This window comes from Lissotriton helveticus, chromosome 12 (assembly GCF_964261635.1).
Source record: "Lissotriton helveticus chromosome 12, aLisHel1.1, whole genome shotgun sequence".
NCBI lineage: Eukaryota > Metazoa > Chordata > Amphibia > Caudata > Salamandridae > Lissotriton > Lissotriton helveticus.
The window spans coordinates 26259889-26275267 of NC_136073.1; the positions used below are offsets into that span (position 1 = coordinate 26259889).

At 47.9% G+C, this 15379-nt stretch overlaps 1 protein-coding gene across 14 annotated transcripts in view; it reads left to right on the forward strand.

The window, feature by feature from the left end:
* Positions 1–15379, forward strand: part of LOC144799137 (uncharacterized) — a 234288-nt gene that overhangs the window by 137830 nt on the left and 81079 nt on the right. For all 14 annotated transcript variants that reach the window (XR_013603760.1, XM_078670338.1, XM_078670342.1 and 11 more), the window contains 3 exons: positions 109–1431; positions 2087–2192; positions 2286–2593. Coding sequence is in view for 13 of the 14 variants with exons in the window: in XM_078670338.1 (XP_078526464.1) it covers positions 109–1431; positions 2087–2192; positions 2286–2593 (1737 nt within the window). In the remaining variant the exon portion in view is untranslated. The remainder of the gene's footprint in view (positions 1–108; positions 1432–2086; positions 2193–2285; positions 2594–15379) is intronic.

The window sequence follows — 15379 nt, forward strand, 5'->3', positions numbered from 1 at the left end:
CAAATACATTACAATATACAACAGCATGCATATTATAGTCCGAAATGTTGTGCGTTTATAGAAACCATTTTCTGTACATTAAAAATACATATCTTTTTTTTTTTTTAGCTGGTGTCACTAGACCGAGTTCTAGGACGGAGAGGTATGATGATTATCTGGAAGCTGAAAGATATGGCCGCGACGGACCAGGACGCAGCGGGCATGAAGATCCAATTTGTGGTGATCCTATGTACAGTCCACATGATGCTCCCCTGCAAAGTTCTCGTGATAGTGGGAGCCGGAAAGAAGATTCTAGAAGGGACCCATTCACCAGGCCTCCAGTGCGAGAATCTGAAAGCAGCCCATTTGATCCTTTCACTGAACGCAGGAGATCTAGAAGCCCTCCACCAATAGTTAAGGATTGCTTAACAGAACGTGCAGTTCGTTCTAAGTTTGACAAAGATGACCTTCGCAGGTCTCGAGATGCATCTTATTCTCGTGAACAAGTGTTTCGCAAACCTCATGCCCCCCCTCCACCTCGTGAGTATAGCCCGCGAAGGTCACCTCCCCGTGATTTTGTGCCACCTCAGAGTAAAGTTTCCCTAAGTAAGAAGGGAAAAATCCCACATGAGTGGTGGTCAAAGATTGTACCACGAGGTTTAGGCAAAAAACGCAATGTTCCAATACCACTTGAATATGACCCTAAAATCGATTTAAATGACGATGCCAACATTTTTCACAGGTATGGTAATCAGTTGATACGATGGGCTGGGTTTGACTCCATTCGAAAGAACATTCATTTCATGGCTGAACAGGATCTGTTGTTTCAACATAAGACAGAAGCATGTTTGAATGCAGTTATAGCTTTCAAACTCTTTCTCACAAAAACATATAGAGATTACTGCTTCTTCTTGGCAAATGATTTTAAACACCCATGCCTAAAATGTCCTATGATAAGCCATGATCTGCTGAGCATGCTGATAGACACAAAGGCTGTGAAAACAGAGAAATGCTTTTTCGAAATAATAAATCCCTTTGATGGAGGAATGAGGAAAATGCAGGCTGGGATTCTGAAGAGCATTGTACCTCTGCTAATGGCTTGCAACAACTATGAGCTGAGACAAAAAGTGGGCTATGATGGACCAGAAGATATGTCGAAGGCCTTTGAGAAGAATGTTTCTTTATGCCGCCAGTCCCTTGTCCTCCTTGGGCAAACCTTTGCCCTAGCAACATCAATCCGGCAGGAAAACGTTTTGGAATCAATCGGTATCCTGGGCGGGGCACCAAAACCCACAGATCACCCAAACCTCACAGGCACCTTCCTGTTTGCAAAGGAGTATATTTACCAGTTGAAAGATTGGCTATCAGAGAGAAGTTATCCAATCGGCATGGCCCCTTTACCTGTGGAAGAAGTGAAAGCCCCGGAAGTTAAGGTTAAAAATGAAAACAAAGGTAAATAACTTGATTTCAAATATGAGTTTTCTTTTGTGTTCAGGTCTGAACGTTTTTGCACAGGAGCTGGATCCAGATGTTTGTATGTGTATTTATTTGGCTGGTAACGCACCCATGATCTATAGAATCCCCTCATTGTTTGAAGTATGCAAGGACACTTTCAGTATGACAGTGTGTAGTTCTTTCATCTTAGCCAGATCCACTGGGATTATGTGATGTTGCAGTATTTCTGTATATTTATGCATTTGCTGCATTTGCCACATAAGCCATCTGCAGATCTTTAAAAAAAGGTAGTATGTAAAACGGATCCTAATTTTGTAAAAACTCAGCAATGCATGTTGCTGTGCAGTGGAAGGGCCTTGGCAAAGGGTGACTAATCTTTCTTTCGCTTATTAATGGATTTGGCTGCTCAACTGGTACTAACCAGATGAAACCATTCCTCAGCATGTGATCACTTGTAACAATGACAATAATGAACCAATACTATCACAATGTGCCGCATCATTTGCCCTTTCTTGCCACGTAAGTTAGTGAAACCTGCCACATCATTTGGTCCTCCCCGCTGCGTAATTCGAGTAGGACTGGACTAAGAAACGTGTATCAAGACAACTAATTGTAAGATCTCAAATGCTAACAGTTCTTTGTTCTGCCTTAGACAAAAAAACAGCAGATCCCAAAATTGTAGAGACCATAGGCAAGCTTGCGGAACACTGTATAAATCTATTTAAAGGGAAAAAGACTGAAAAGCAACCAGAGTTATGGTAAGTTACGGAGTCCTGTTAGTATAAGCTAAAGAGATTACAGGAAGCACAAGGAACTCTGATGAAATTGGTAATTATCAATTTGTGTTGCAGGTTCTTGTTTGACGAGAAGAGCCCAGAGTACCAGTATTATCGTACAAAACTTTTAGAGACACAGAAGGTGCGCCAAATTGTAAAGGATGGAAGACAACAGACCGCCAAACCAACTGCAGAAGAAGCTGCTGCCGAGTCTGTGAAACAGATAGAGTTTTCACGAAGAGTACGAGAATTCAAGACCAAGCTATTCAAGAATGTAGTGCTTGCGAAGCGCCGGAGGCTGAGGGCAGCTTCTGAACCACTGCAAGCACCCAAAGTCTCAGAGCGTGCTGCACCTCAGGAAACAAGTTGTCCGAGCACAGAAGGTAGGCGATCATTGGACTTCATCCTATTGCGGTTGTATCACAAAGGCTTTGTCTTTCAACTATCTGTGTATATTAGCCGATCAATCAGTTGTGTATAGGACAACCATGGCTGATAGATTTTAACTCATGATATTGTGAGATGAAAACCTGTGCACATTCTTACTCTACAGCTACAGTAGTACAGAACAGCTTCCATTGTTGGTGTATCTGAAAGAAACAGGTTAGTATTAGATTCCTTACCTTAGAATATCCCCAGGCGTCATACTGGATCCGGAAACTTTTACGTAGCAGTACCCCTGAGCGTCGGTAGGCAGCGTCTGCGGCTCCGCGTCTGGCGCCGGAATGACGTCGTCAGAGTATTTAGACGCCGCCCTCGCGTGCTGACGTCAGTTCTTCTTTTTTGCGCGTGTCAGAACCGCACCCCAAACTCCCCCGTACCTGGTTATATTGCCGACATGAGAGGCACCGAACGGCGTTCGTGGCAGCCGCCTTCCAAGCCTGCCTGCAACATACGATCGGCGGCGCAGGCATGACGTCTCAGCCGCGCTTCAGGAACTACAATGCCCAACGGGCCGTGCGCGACACATGCGCAGGCCGTTCACGGCATATATGGCGGCCGCCAGTCAGAAGCTGCGTCGGATATTGCCATACGCTAGCTGAAGCTAGCATACCCCGGGAGAAACTCGGGGCTGGCGTTTGTCTCCCTTTCTTCAGAGCGGGATCTCCTGAGCCTCTAGGAACATTCCACCGGCAGTTTGGCATCAGTGCTTGCCAGCTGCCTCATAAAGGGGGAACAGGAACTATCGACAGCGGCAGTGGGAAGTCCTTCAGAGCAGGCAAGCCCCTAAGACCTGCTAAGGGGTTCAAAGCGGTGACTTTAACCGCTGGGGCAGTAACCCCGCAGCATAACTCATACTCTGCCGCAGCAAGCGGAACTGGAGCGGCATATTCGGCCTCTGCTTTGCACAGTGTCCTCCGTTAGTGAGCTACCAGGACGGGGGCTCTTGCGGAGGTCGGTTGGTCCCTAAGGTTCGCTCGGCATTGTCGGTTGGGAGGGGTTCCGCCAGTAGTTGCTGAACGGCGAAGGGTATCGTTGACTTTTCTTTATTGTTCATTTACTGGATGTGTAATCTTTACTTTGGTAATGCATTAAACCGCCTAACAGTACTATACCTCGTTGTTGTCTGGGCGTTTGTATTTACTTTCGTATGCAGATTAGGGAATGACTATCTAGTTCTTTGCCTCTGTCTCACTCCCACAGGAACTCCGCAGGCAGTCGTTGGCTTTGTGCACTGCAGGCATTCCTCTGTGGCTGTTCTCACTGGCTTCAGGTCGACCCTGAGGACCAAGAGGTTCACATAATATCCGACCTTTAACAATCATCCTCCTGGTCGGTTTGACGACATAATGGCCACGATGGACGATATCCTGGCGGCATTGGTTGCGGTCAGAGTGGGGCTGGATGTTTCACGGCAGGAAACCGCTGACCTTAGGGCGCGGTTGGATGGGACCCAGAGGAACCCTTTCGGTGCAGGGGCTGCACACACCGCCCCACCGGCGGCGGTGGTAGTGGGTGTGAGAAGTTGGCCTGATATATGATGCTCACTAGTTCTAGTGATCACCTTGTATCAGTCCAAACAACCCTTATGGTGATTGGTTGTAAGTCAACCTTATAGACCAGCTATCCTAATGGTAGCATGGACAAAGCAGTCTTAGGCTAAACTCTTTTGGCATGTGAAGCCAGCTGTTTTACCACAATATAACCCCTTGAATACCAGATGAAAGGACACCACACAGGTTGTTATGAAAATAAACGATATATGTATTAATAACACACACCTCTGAACTCTTTGAGGTCAGAGGGTTAAGCACATGACAATCTCTTCTGAAAAATACGATAAGTTGCACAAAATTACAATGGTGCCCTAGGGGCACGACAAACCATATACTAAGTAAGTGCAATGTGAAAGTCAATAGAAGGAATGGAGCTGTCCAGAGGCTGTAGGATCGATGGGACCACGCTACCCTAACACTAGGTAAGTAATAGGAGGCCCACGGAACACGTGTGCAGAGTGTGAACTCCCCCGCGAGATGCGTAACAACGTCTATGGACAGTACAGTTCGAGTTAAAGGTGAGTACGGACAATCCTGACAAGGTAGGACAAAAAACGACTGTGGAACTGGACACTAGGACAGTTAAACTACCCTTGAGCACCGAAATGCTCTCGTTACCTCACCCACGGGCCGCGGGTGCATAGGTGCCAAAGTATGTCGGGTTCTCGCGTTGAAGTCAATGGAGCCTGAAAGAAAAGATGCTGCAGGCGTCCAGGAGGAAGATGTCCGGTGCAATCCAAGGGTGGATTGGTGAAGAAGGAGACCTGAAAGCAGAGGGGACAATGTTCACAGTCACTAGCCAGTGGCTGGAGTGGAACCAGGAAGGAACCAGATGTCGTCGTCGCGATCAGGTGAAGAGTGGACGCTTGACTCTGCAGCCACGTGGACCAGGAGGTGTCTTCGACGACCAGGATGGAGGCATGAGCTGTCCCACGCAGGCTCTCGCTGTCGGCGGTGTTGGATCCGGAATCGGCGTCAACAGGCCTTGGCAAAGGCAACCCACGCGGTGAGGAGGAAAAGCGTCTGGTGCGGACTAAGAGTCCGAGGTGCCCCTCTTTTGGAAGGGGGCAAGGGCCAGTCTGGAGCAACCAGACCAGCAGCAAAGATGCTAAGTTTCAAAGGATCGTCGTCTGGGAGGCCACTAGCCAGCCAGCAAGTGACCAGACAACGCGTCGAGCAGCAACAAAGCAGAAAGGCCCCACGCAGATCTCGTGGATGCTGGAGGGCTGATCTTCGGTGCAGGGGCTGCTCGGGGATGGGGCTTCTCAGTCCCCAAAGCACTTGGTCCAGTTTACCCTTAGAGTCGTGCTGAAAGCGAAGTGCAGTTTCTTCCAAGATGGCCGGTCCCACGTGTCTCGTCGCACCCACGGGTCTCAGCTTCGCTGCAGATGTGGGTTGAGGTCGGAGAGGTCTGGGAATCCGGGTCTCGTCGGGCTCTGAAGTCTGGATCCTGGAAGGAAGACGACAAAGGGAAGCCGCTTGACGCTTGATGGTGCCTACTTGTGCAGGGTGGACACTCCTTGCCCACAAGGGAGATTCTTCAGTCTTCTGTGGAGCAGAACGTCGAAGTCCAGAGTTTCTTCTTGTAGAATATGTTCAGGATAATCTGATTTGGAATGGGACCTGCTCCCACCTTTATCCTGCTAAAGGGGGCTGCACTACTGACTAGGTCCCTCCCCTGGGTGGGACCAGGAAGGGGGGTGGCTACACCCCCTATCCTTTGTCCGGTTTCCCGCCAGAGCTGGGGCAGGGATACCCCAGCAACTGGTTGGAACCGGTGTATGCACAGGACACCTTGTGTGCCCCAGGCATGTCTCATTCCTTTCAAGCCTACCCTACCCAATACACAAAATCCTGTCTGGGGTGGTGCTAGCACCTCCCAAGGCAGGAAACCCTTTGTCCAAGCCGCCCTCGCTGGAAGGACTCCCAGCAGCAGGAGGTCAGACTTGTGTCTGTGGTGGCAGCATCCATTTTGTGATGCCAAGGCTCGAGTTGACTTTAACCGGGGTTCTCAGTTACATACATGTCGTGTCCCTCTAGAAGGGTGCCAGAATTGGCAAGGGGGTAGTATTCCAATTCGTATGACACCTTACTCGACATGTTTTGATAATGTTATACCAGAGTTAGCATTTAACCCCGAGGATTATAATGCACTTAAGAGTATATGGTATAGCGTTATCATAGAACAGCTATAAGGACTTGGTTCCGCAAGCTACAAACGGGCTCAGCTCATGCCAGAGCACCATCTCACATAATTCCAAGCACTCTGCCTTCAGGATTGATAATATATATTATGAAAACGGGTCCCGGACTGTAGGACAATTATTTAAAATTATGATGAAACAGCAGATATTGGAAAAGTTCAAAATGAAAACGATTTAAAGAGGTTACGATGTTTTTATTTCACAAAGTAACCAAACAAACCGATTAATGGTTCATGCAATTTTTGAATTTTTATATGCAATTCATAGACATATTGGTGCCCACATGGAGAGGGGGTGGGAAGTGCAGTGAGGGATTTCGTGTGAACAAAAGTGAAAATACATAAATAATCAATTTTACATAATTGATCAAAGATTCATATTTTAGGCTGGTCTCCCTAATTCGGAGCCACATTCAAGATGGATGAGTCAGTTAAATTCCAGAAACAATATCTCCTCTTTATGGCTGTACGGATCCTGTATGACCATAGGAGTAAGTACCAAGGAAAACGCCTACGTTTCGACCCTATTTGGGCGTAGGATGATTGGCCCTTACAAAACGGGTCTTCATCAGGACATGGGAGCAGTGGGCAAGCCTCCTAGGGTGAAGAAAATGAGAAACTACTTAGAAGGGTAAGTATTACCAGATTGCCTCAGCGTATACATCACGCGGGTCAGGACATTAAAAACAGCATTTAAAACAGGACTACCATGATCACAGATGTTATTACCTTGGGAGTGGAGGGGCGATACAGTTGCCATCAGGTTGGGTCGTTGTCGCGTACAGGGGTTTCTAAATGCAAAACGGAACCTAAGGGTTAGGCCACCTAAACTCTTAAAACGATTACAAAACACTACATGGAGACAACGAGGAGAGAGAATCAGGGATTTACCTCCGGTCCCGGTTTTACCGTCGGGATTGTTGTCAACAGATCAAATCTGGGCAAAAAATAAATGAACATGTTCTCATCAGTCAGGTTCAGTTCCGTGAGGGATGTTTCCGCACTAAAGCGTTCCTAAATATCTAAATACCAAACAGGGTTTACCTTGTCAGACACGGTGTTTGGCGTGGTCTCGAGGCAGTCAGTGAAAGCTGCTCTCGTAACCAGGAAGTAGGAGTCAGGGGGCGTGGTTACGTTTATATCGTAAGGTACAGACACTATAGAGGGACTATAACCAAGGGGTTGCTATGAGACGAAGGACGCTCTCAAAGGCATCAGTAAACGTGCATCGTAAAAAACCATTGAAGGACTTTTTCGCAGTATGTTGTCCCTAACCAACATGTCGGTATAACCAAGTAGACCCGATTTATATATAAACGACATTACATGGGTGCATGTACCTACCCTGCAAGGTGGTAAAATGCCCACTTCACAAATTACTCGCCAGTATGAAGTATCAAAACAACATGTATGTATAACAGAATTTGAGCACTAACGACATTGCATGGGTGCATGTACCTACCGTCCAAGGTGGTAAAATGCACACTTTTTTGATTGCTCAACTATATTAGTAGGAGATGAAAAAGTTGGAAAGAGTTAGACAGAGTTCTCATAAAACCGCTAGTTGGGCAAAACTACTTTCAGATTCATTCAAACCATTATACACTGAATCAAAAAATTGCATCCATTTTAGTTCTCTGACATTGAGGATGGGCGCAATGTTCCCACCCCTGGGACCTAGTTTCACTTGTTCCAGTATGATCCACCTCAGGGTTTCTGGAGGGTGGTTCTTTTTGAGACAATGTTCCACTAGTGGTGCACCCTCCACCTTGCATCTTACTCTACTACAGTGTTGTAGAAAACGCGTTTTTATGCGCTGTTGGGTTTGACCGACATAAATTAGATCACACGGGCAGATTATGCAGTATATTACATCTTCCGTGTTGCAATTAGTGTGAGATTTCAGTTTCACACGGTGATGTTTAAAGATGAATTCCTTTGTTTGAATAGTTGACGGGCACGCCTTACAGCTCCCACACTTGAAATGTCCCAGGATCGGAGGCAGATTCCAAAGGGAAGTGATGGAAGGCATTGGAGTGGTGCCCAGGAGTGAGCACACTACATAATCACGTATATTCTTGGCTTTCTTGAAGGAGTGTAGAGGTAGGTCTTGACACCCCAAATCGTTCGATATCATTGGCAAGTGTTTGTTAACCGCTTTCTTGATCTCATTACTCTTCGTGGAGAAAGTGGTGACGCAGATTAGTTTTTGGTCATGGCTATCGATGCGATCATTTGGTTGTAGTAGCGTCTCACGAGGATTAAACCACGCTCTCTTGCGAGCCTTCTTTGTTAGTCTTGTTGGGTATCCTCGTTCAATTAGGCGGTCCATCAGTTTTTTTGACTCCTCCATATAGTCTTCCTTTTTACTGCAATTACGTCGTATTCTGAGAAATTGCCCGAAGGGCAGATTGTCCCTTAAGCTCCTCGGGTGATGGCTTGTATATTGCAATAGAGAATTTCGTTCTGTGGGTTTCCTGAAAAGGTTAGTATGGAGAGCCCCATTTTCAGCAATGATTGAAAGGTCCAGGAAGTCAATCTTGTGTTTGTCAAACTGGATTGTGAATTGAATGTCCCGCGATCTATTGTTGAGCCAGCAGAAGAAGTGGTTTATGTCGATATCCGTACCAGACCAGATCAGGAGGATGTCATCTATATATCTCATCCATAGTTTTATTCCTGACCGGAAGGGGTTGGAGTCATTCAAGATGAAAGTGGTTTCGAAGGTGGACATGAAGATGATCGCTAGGTCCGGGGCATATGCAGCTCCCATTGCAACTCCCTTCATCTGTAAATAAAAACAGTTCTGAAAAATGAAGAAATTGCGCATCATCAATGCCTTCCATCACTTCCCTTTGGAATCTGCCTCCGATCCTGGGACATTTCAAGTGTGGGAGCTGTAAGGCGTGCCCGTCAACTATTCAAACGAAGGAATTCATCTTTAAACATCACCGTGTGAAACTGAAATCTCACACTAATTGCAACACGGAAGATGTAATATACTGCATAATCTGCCCGTGTGATCTAATTTATGTCGGTCAAACCCAACAGCGCATAAAAACGCGTTTTCTACAACACTGTAGTAGAGTAAGATGCAAGGTGGAGGGTGCACCACTAGTGGAACATTGTCTCAAAAAGAACCACCCTCCAGAAACCCTGAGGTGGATCATACTGGAACAAGTGAAACTAGGTCCCAGGGGTGGGAACATTGCGCCCATCCTCAATGTCAGAGAACTAAAATGGATGCAATTTTTTGATTCAGTGCATAATGGTTTGAATGAATCTGAAAGTAGTTTTGCCCAACTAGCGGTTTTATGAGAACTCTGTCTAACTCTTTCCAACTTTTTCATCTCCTACTAATATAGTTGAGCAATCAAAAAAAGTGTGCATTTTACCACCTTGGACGGTAGGTACATGCACCCATGCAATGTCGTTAGTGCTCAAATTCTGTTATACATACATGTTGTTTTGATACATCATACTGGCGAGTAATTTGTGAAGTGGGCATTTTACCACCTTGCAGGGTAGGTACATGCACCCATGTAATGTCGTTTATGTATAAATCGGGTCTACTTGGTTATACCGACATGTTGGTTAGGGACAACATACTGCGAAAAAGTCCTTCAATGGTTTTTTACGATGCACGTTTACTGATGCCTTTGAGAGCGTCCTTCGTCTCATAGCAACCCCTTGGTTATAGTCCCTCTATAGTGTCTGTACCTTACGATATAAACGTAACCACGCCCCCTGACTCCTACTTCCTGGTTACGAGAGCCGCTTTCACTGACTGCCTCGAGACCACGCCAAACACCGTGTCTGACAAGGTAAACCCTGTTTGGTATTTAGATATTTAGGAACGCTTTAGTGCGGAAACATCCCTCACGGAACTGAACCTGACTGATGAGAACATGTTCTCATTTATTTTTCCCCAGATTTGATCTGTTGACAACAATCCCGACGGTAAAACCGGGACCGGAGGTAAATCCCTGATTCTCTCTCCTCGTTGTCTCCATGTAGTGTTTTGTAATCGTTTTAAGAGTTTAGGTGGCCTAACCCTTAGGTTCCGTTTTGCATTTAGAAACCCCTGTACGCGACAACGACCCAACCTGATGGCAACTGTATCGCCCCTCCACTCCCAAGGTAATAACATCTGTGATCATGGTAGTCCTGTTTTAAATGCTGTTTCTAATGTCCTGACCCGCGTGATGTATACGCTGAGGAAATCTGGTAATACTTACCCTTCTAAGTAGTTTCTCATTTTCTTCACCCTAGGAGGCTTGCCCACTGCTCCCATGTCCTGATGAAGACCCGTTTTGTAAGGGCCAATCACCCTACGCCCAAATAGGGTCGAAACGTAGACGTTTTCCTTGGTACTTACTCCTATGGTCATACAGGATCCGTACAGCCATAAAGAGGAGATATTGTTTCTGGAATTTAACTGACTCATCCATCTTGAATGTGGCTCCGAATTAGGGAGACCAGCCTAAAATATGAATCTTTGATCAATGATGTAAAATTGATTATTTATGTATTTTCACTTTTGTTCACACGAAATCCCTCACTGCACTTCCCACCCCCTCTCCATGTGGGCACCAATATGTCTATGAATTGCATATAAAATTTCAAAAATTGCATGAACCATTAATCGGTTTGTTTGGTTACTTTGTGAAATAAAAACATCGTAACCTCTTTAAATCGTTTTCATTTTGAACTTTTCCAATATCTGCTGTTTCATCATAATTTTAAATAATTGTCCTACAGTCCGGGACCCCTGTTTTCATAATAACAATTACCCAGGTCCCAGTGACTATTTGGGTCTTACCCTGTTACTTATTAACGTTCAGGATTGATAAGGCCTTCCATAGGAGTGACTGATAGGAAGATATGTGTCCATTTTAGGTTTAGATTTAGGGAACTATATCTAAACCAAAGGGTGATTACACCACCTTGCCCCAGCTGTCGTGCAGCCAGTTGTCTGTTTAGATGGCCAGCCAGGGGCTTCAGCCCCTGGTAGGCCCTGGGTACACCTATGCCCTGGATACCTAAGGTATACTGTACAGGGACTGATAAGGTGGCCCAGTACCAATTGGTAAATGCACCTGAGGTACATGGTTGTCAATTTAGAGAGAGAACAGCTAGGCTGTGGGTCTGATTAGCAGGCCCACAGCCAGGGAAAGTCGTAAACCAGTGAAGCAAAAAGCAAAAATCTGGGGTGACCATAGGATTGCAGACCCCACTCTCCTACAGTGGGGATGCCGATTTCCATTCCGTTGGCAACACCAGAACGCTTTAACAGGGAGTCAAACAAAGAGCAGGTGTTTCTGACACAAGTGGCGTTACACTTCTCGTGCAAGCCCAAGTCGTTCCCCACCAACCAGGCCAAGGTCGCTTTCATGATCTCCTACTTGGCAGGAGATGCTGCTCAGTGGGCTGTGCCTTTTGTGATCCGGGACGATGCTCTCCTGCACGACTGGGAAGCATTCAGGGAGGAGTTCATCAAGGTGTTCGACCGCAGAGCCGACTCCTACACGGCGGACAGAGAACTACTGGAACTCCGCCAGGGCAGCAAGGGTCTGCTGCACTACCTAAATGCATTCAGGCACCTGGTGGCGGAAACTAAGTGGCCTGAGTCCAAGATGGCTGCACTCTTTCATCAAGGACTAAGCGAGGAACTGAAAGACGTCGTCACGCAGATAGACCCCCCAGCCAGACACCTGTGAGGGGTTGATGGGTCTAGTCCTGCGACTGGAGCACCGGATGGGTGAGCGACGAGGCGACCACAAAAAGGACAAAGCCCCGCTCCTGAGTAGACATTTGGGACCGTCAGAAGCTCCTCCAACTCAAGGGCCTGAGCAGGTGGACATCGGGGCCATCAGAGCCAGCCTTACCTCCACCGAAAAGGAATCCCGTCGCAAACAGGGCCTTTGCCTGTATTGCGGCAAAAAGGGCCACTTTGTGCGCAAATGTCCTGCTAAGCCTAAGACCAGTCGTTTTCGTTCCGGTAGGCTGGTTACAGCGGCAGTAGACCCGATGGCGGAAAACTAAAGGACTCCCGGAATAGAGAAGGGGCTTCCCGGAGTTGCACCTATATCCCTTCACTGCTAAACACTGACCAACTGAATCAAAGGCACCGGTTTATCCCCCTGAAACTCCTAGTACAGGACATCTGGGTTTCGGCGGCGGCTATGGTTGATTCTGGAGCCACGGGCTTGTTCATGGATGCAGAAGAGGCCCGTCGTATAGGCCTTTGCCTGTTACAAAAGGAAGTACCAGAGGACGTATACGCAGTGGATGGGCGCAAACTGGTCTCTGGTCCTATCGTCCAACACACAGGAGAGGTTCAAGTCCGGTACGAGGGAAGACACCAAGAAGCGATAGACTTCAGCATCATAAGGTCCCCTCAGTACGGAGTCATACTGGGATTTTCCTGGCTCCAAAAATACAATCCGTCGATCGACTGGATAACAATAGAAGTTACCTTGGATTCACCGTATTGTCTTCGTCATTGCAGATCGCCACTGAATAGGGGGAAGCAAACTCAAGCCCTGTCTCAGGTGGTCGCCACGGCAGCCGAGAAAGCTGTGAGTCTTCCGGCAGAGTACCATGAGTATGAGGGTGTTTTTGATGACGTCCGAGCCGAAGTACTTCCTCCCCATAGGCAGTACGATTGCCAAATCGACTTGGTGCCAGGGGCATGCGTACCAAGCGGGCGCTTGTACGCCCTAACAGAAACAGAGAACCTCCACTTGCGCTCCTACCCGGACAAGCTGTTGGACCTGGGTTTCATCCGGCCATCCAAGTCTCCGGCAGCGTCTCCCCTTTTTTTTTATACCGAAGGCCAACGGAGAGCTGCGCCCCTGTGTGGACTATAGGGCCCTCAACGCCATCACTATCAAGAACCGTTACCCCTTGCCGCTTATCAATGTACTATTGGAGCAGGTGAAGACGGCCAGGATTTACACCAAGCTCGACCTCAAGGGGGCGTATCATCTGGTTCGCATGAGGAGCAGGGACGAATGGAAGACGGCGTTCAAGATGAGATACGGTCTATTCGAGTACCTGGTGATGCCCTTTGGGCTGTGTAACGCCCCTGCTGCATTACAGTACTTCCTGAACGACGTGCTTCGGGAGATCTTGGACTTCTATGTAGTGGTGTACATAGACATCCTGATATATTCGGATACGGTGGAAGCCCACATAGGACATGTGTCGAATGTCCTGAAGATCCTACAGGACAACAAGCTGTTTTGCAAACTCTGCAAGTACGATTTCCACGTCACGACGGTGGAGTTCCTAGGAGTGATGTTGAGTCCGGATGGGCAGGAGAGGTCAGAGAGGAAGGTCACGGCAGTGAGGGATTGGCCTGCTCCTCAAAGCGTCAGGGATGTACAGTGCTTCATGGACTTCGCCAACTTTTATAGGAGGTTTATAGATGGATTCTCTGGTCTCGTTGCCCCTATCACACAACTGCTGCGCAAGTCACAACCATTCCTTTGGACCTCCTGAAGCACAGGCAGCATTCCTAGAGTTGAAACGGGCTTTCATAACGGCTCCTATCCTTTTACACCCGGATCCGGAACAACCGTTCATAGTGGAGGCGGACGCCTCGGCAGTGGCTCTAGGGGCCGTTTTGTCTCAGAGACCTGCATCTACAGGCGTCCTACACCCGGTGGCTTTCATGTCACGGAAGCTAAATGATGCGGAGAGAAACTACCACATCGCAGAAAAGGAGCTTCTAGCTATAAAAGAGGCGTTCACGGACTGGAGACATCTGTTAATGGGGGCGAGGCATGTGGTGACGGTGTTCACGGACCACCGGAACCTCCAGTTCATGACCGCAGCTAGACTGCTCTCTCCCCGCCAGCTGAGGTGGATGCTCTTCTTCTCTGGTTTCCACTTCAACATCACATACAGACCGGGTGCTGAGAACCGAAAGGCAGACGCTCTTTCGCATCGATCAGACCCCTCATCACAACCCCCCTCGACGATCGGTCCCATCATCCACCCGGCTGGTCTTAGGGGCAATACAACCGAACATGTTTCTACGAGGAGTCCAGAGGGGCATCCAGTCCTTTGCTTGGAAGACCTGGCTGCGAAGACACAGGGAGTGGCAGGTGACGGATGATATTCCCGTTCACAGACTACAGCTGTTGGGTCCCACCTTGCGTCTTCGGAAGCAAGCTTTTTAGTTGGTGTCACGATGCACCCAGTGCGGGACATCTGGGGGCGGAAAAGACGATTGAGCATCTCACCAGACCATTCTGGTGGCCTTTCCTGAGAGCAGACGCTACAGAATGGGTCAAGGCATGTGACACCTGCGCCTCCATGAAATCCGATGATCGCCGCCCACAGGGACTACTGCAACCCCTTCCAACGCCCTTGAGGCCTTGGGAAAACATTTTGTTGGACTTCATAGTGGGGTACTGTTGGATCAGGGCTGCACCGCGATCCTGGTGGTAGTGGACTACCTTACGAAGATGGGGCGTTTTGTGGCATGTAGACAAGTGCCTTCTGCAGGACAGCTGGCCAAACTGCTGTTGGTGCATGTGGTGAGATTGCACGGGCTGCCAAATGTGATAGTGTCCGACAGGGGTTCACAATTCACGGCCCAGTTCTGGAAGGCGTGGTGTTCTTCCCTCCACGTCCACATCGCACTGTCCACAAGCTACCATCCACAGACGGATGGCCAAACCGAGCGTCTCAACCAGACCCTCAAGCAATACCTGCGATGTTTCATAGACCAGGGTAAAGAGGAGTGGGTGGACCACCTGTGGATTGCTGAGGTTGCATATAATAACGCCACACACAGCTCAACAAAGGTATCCCCTTTCTACAGTAACTATGGGCATCACCCGCGGTTTCTCCCGTTCCTGCATCCGAACCAAAACCACAGTCCGCCAGAGGCAACACAGAGAGTGGCTCACATTAAGGGAACTCTACTGCGCTTGCGACAGAACCTTGTTAGTGCC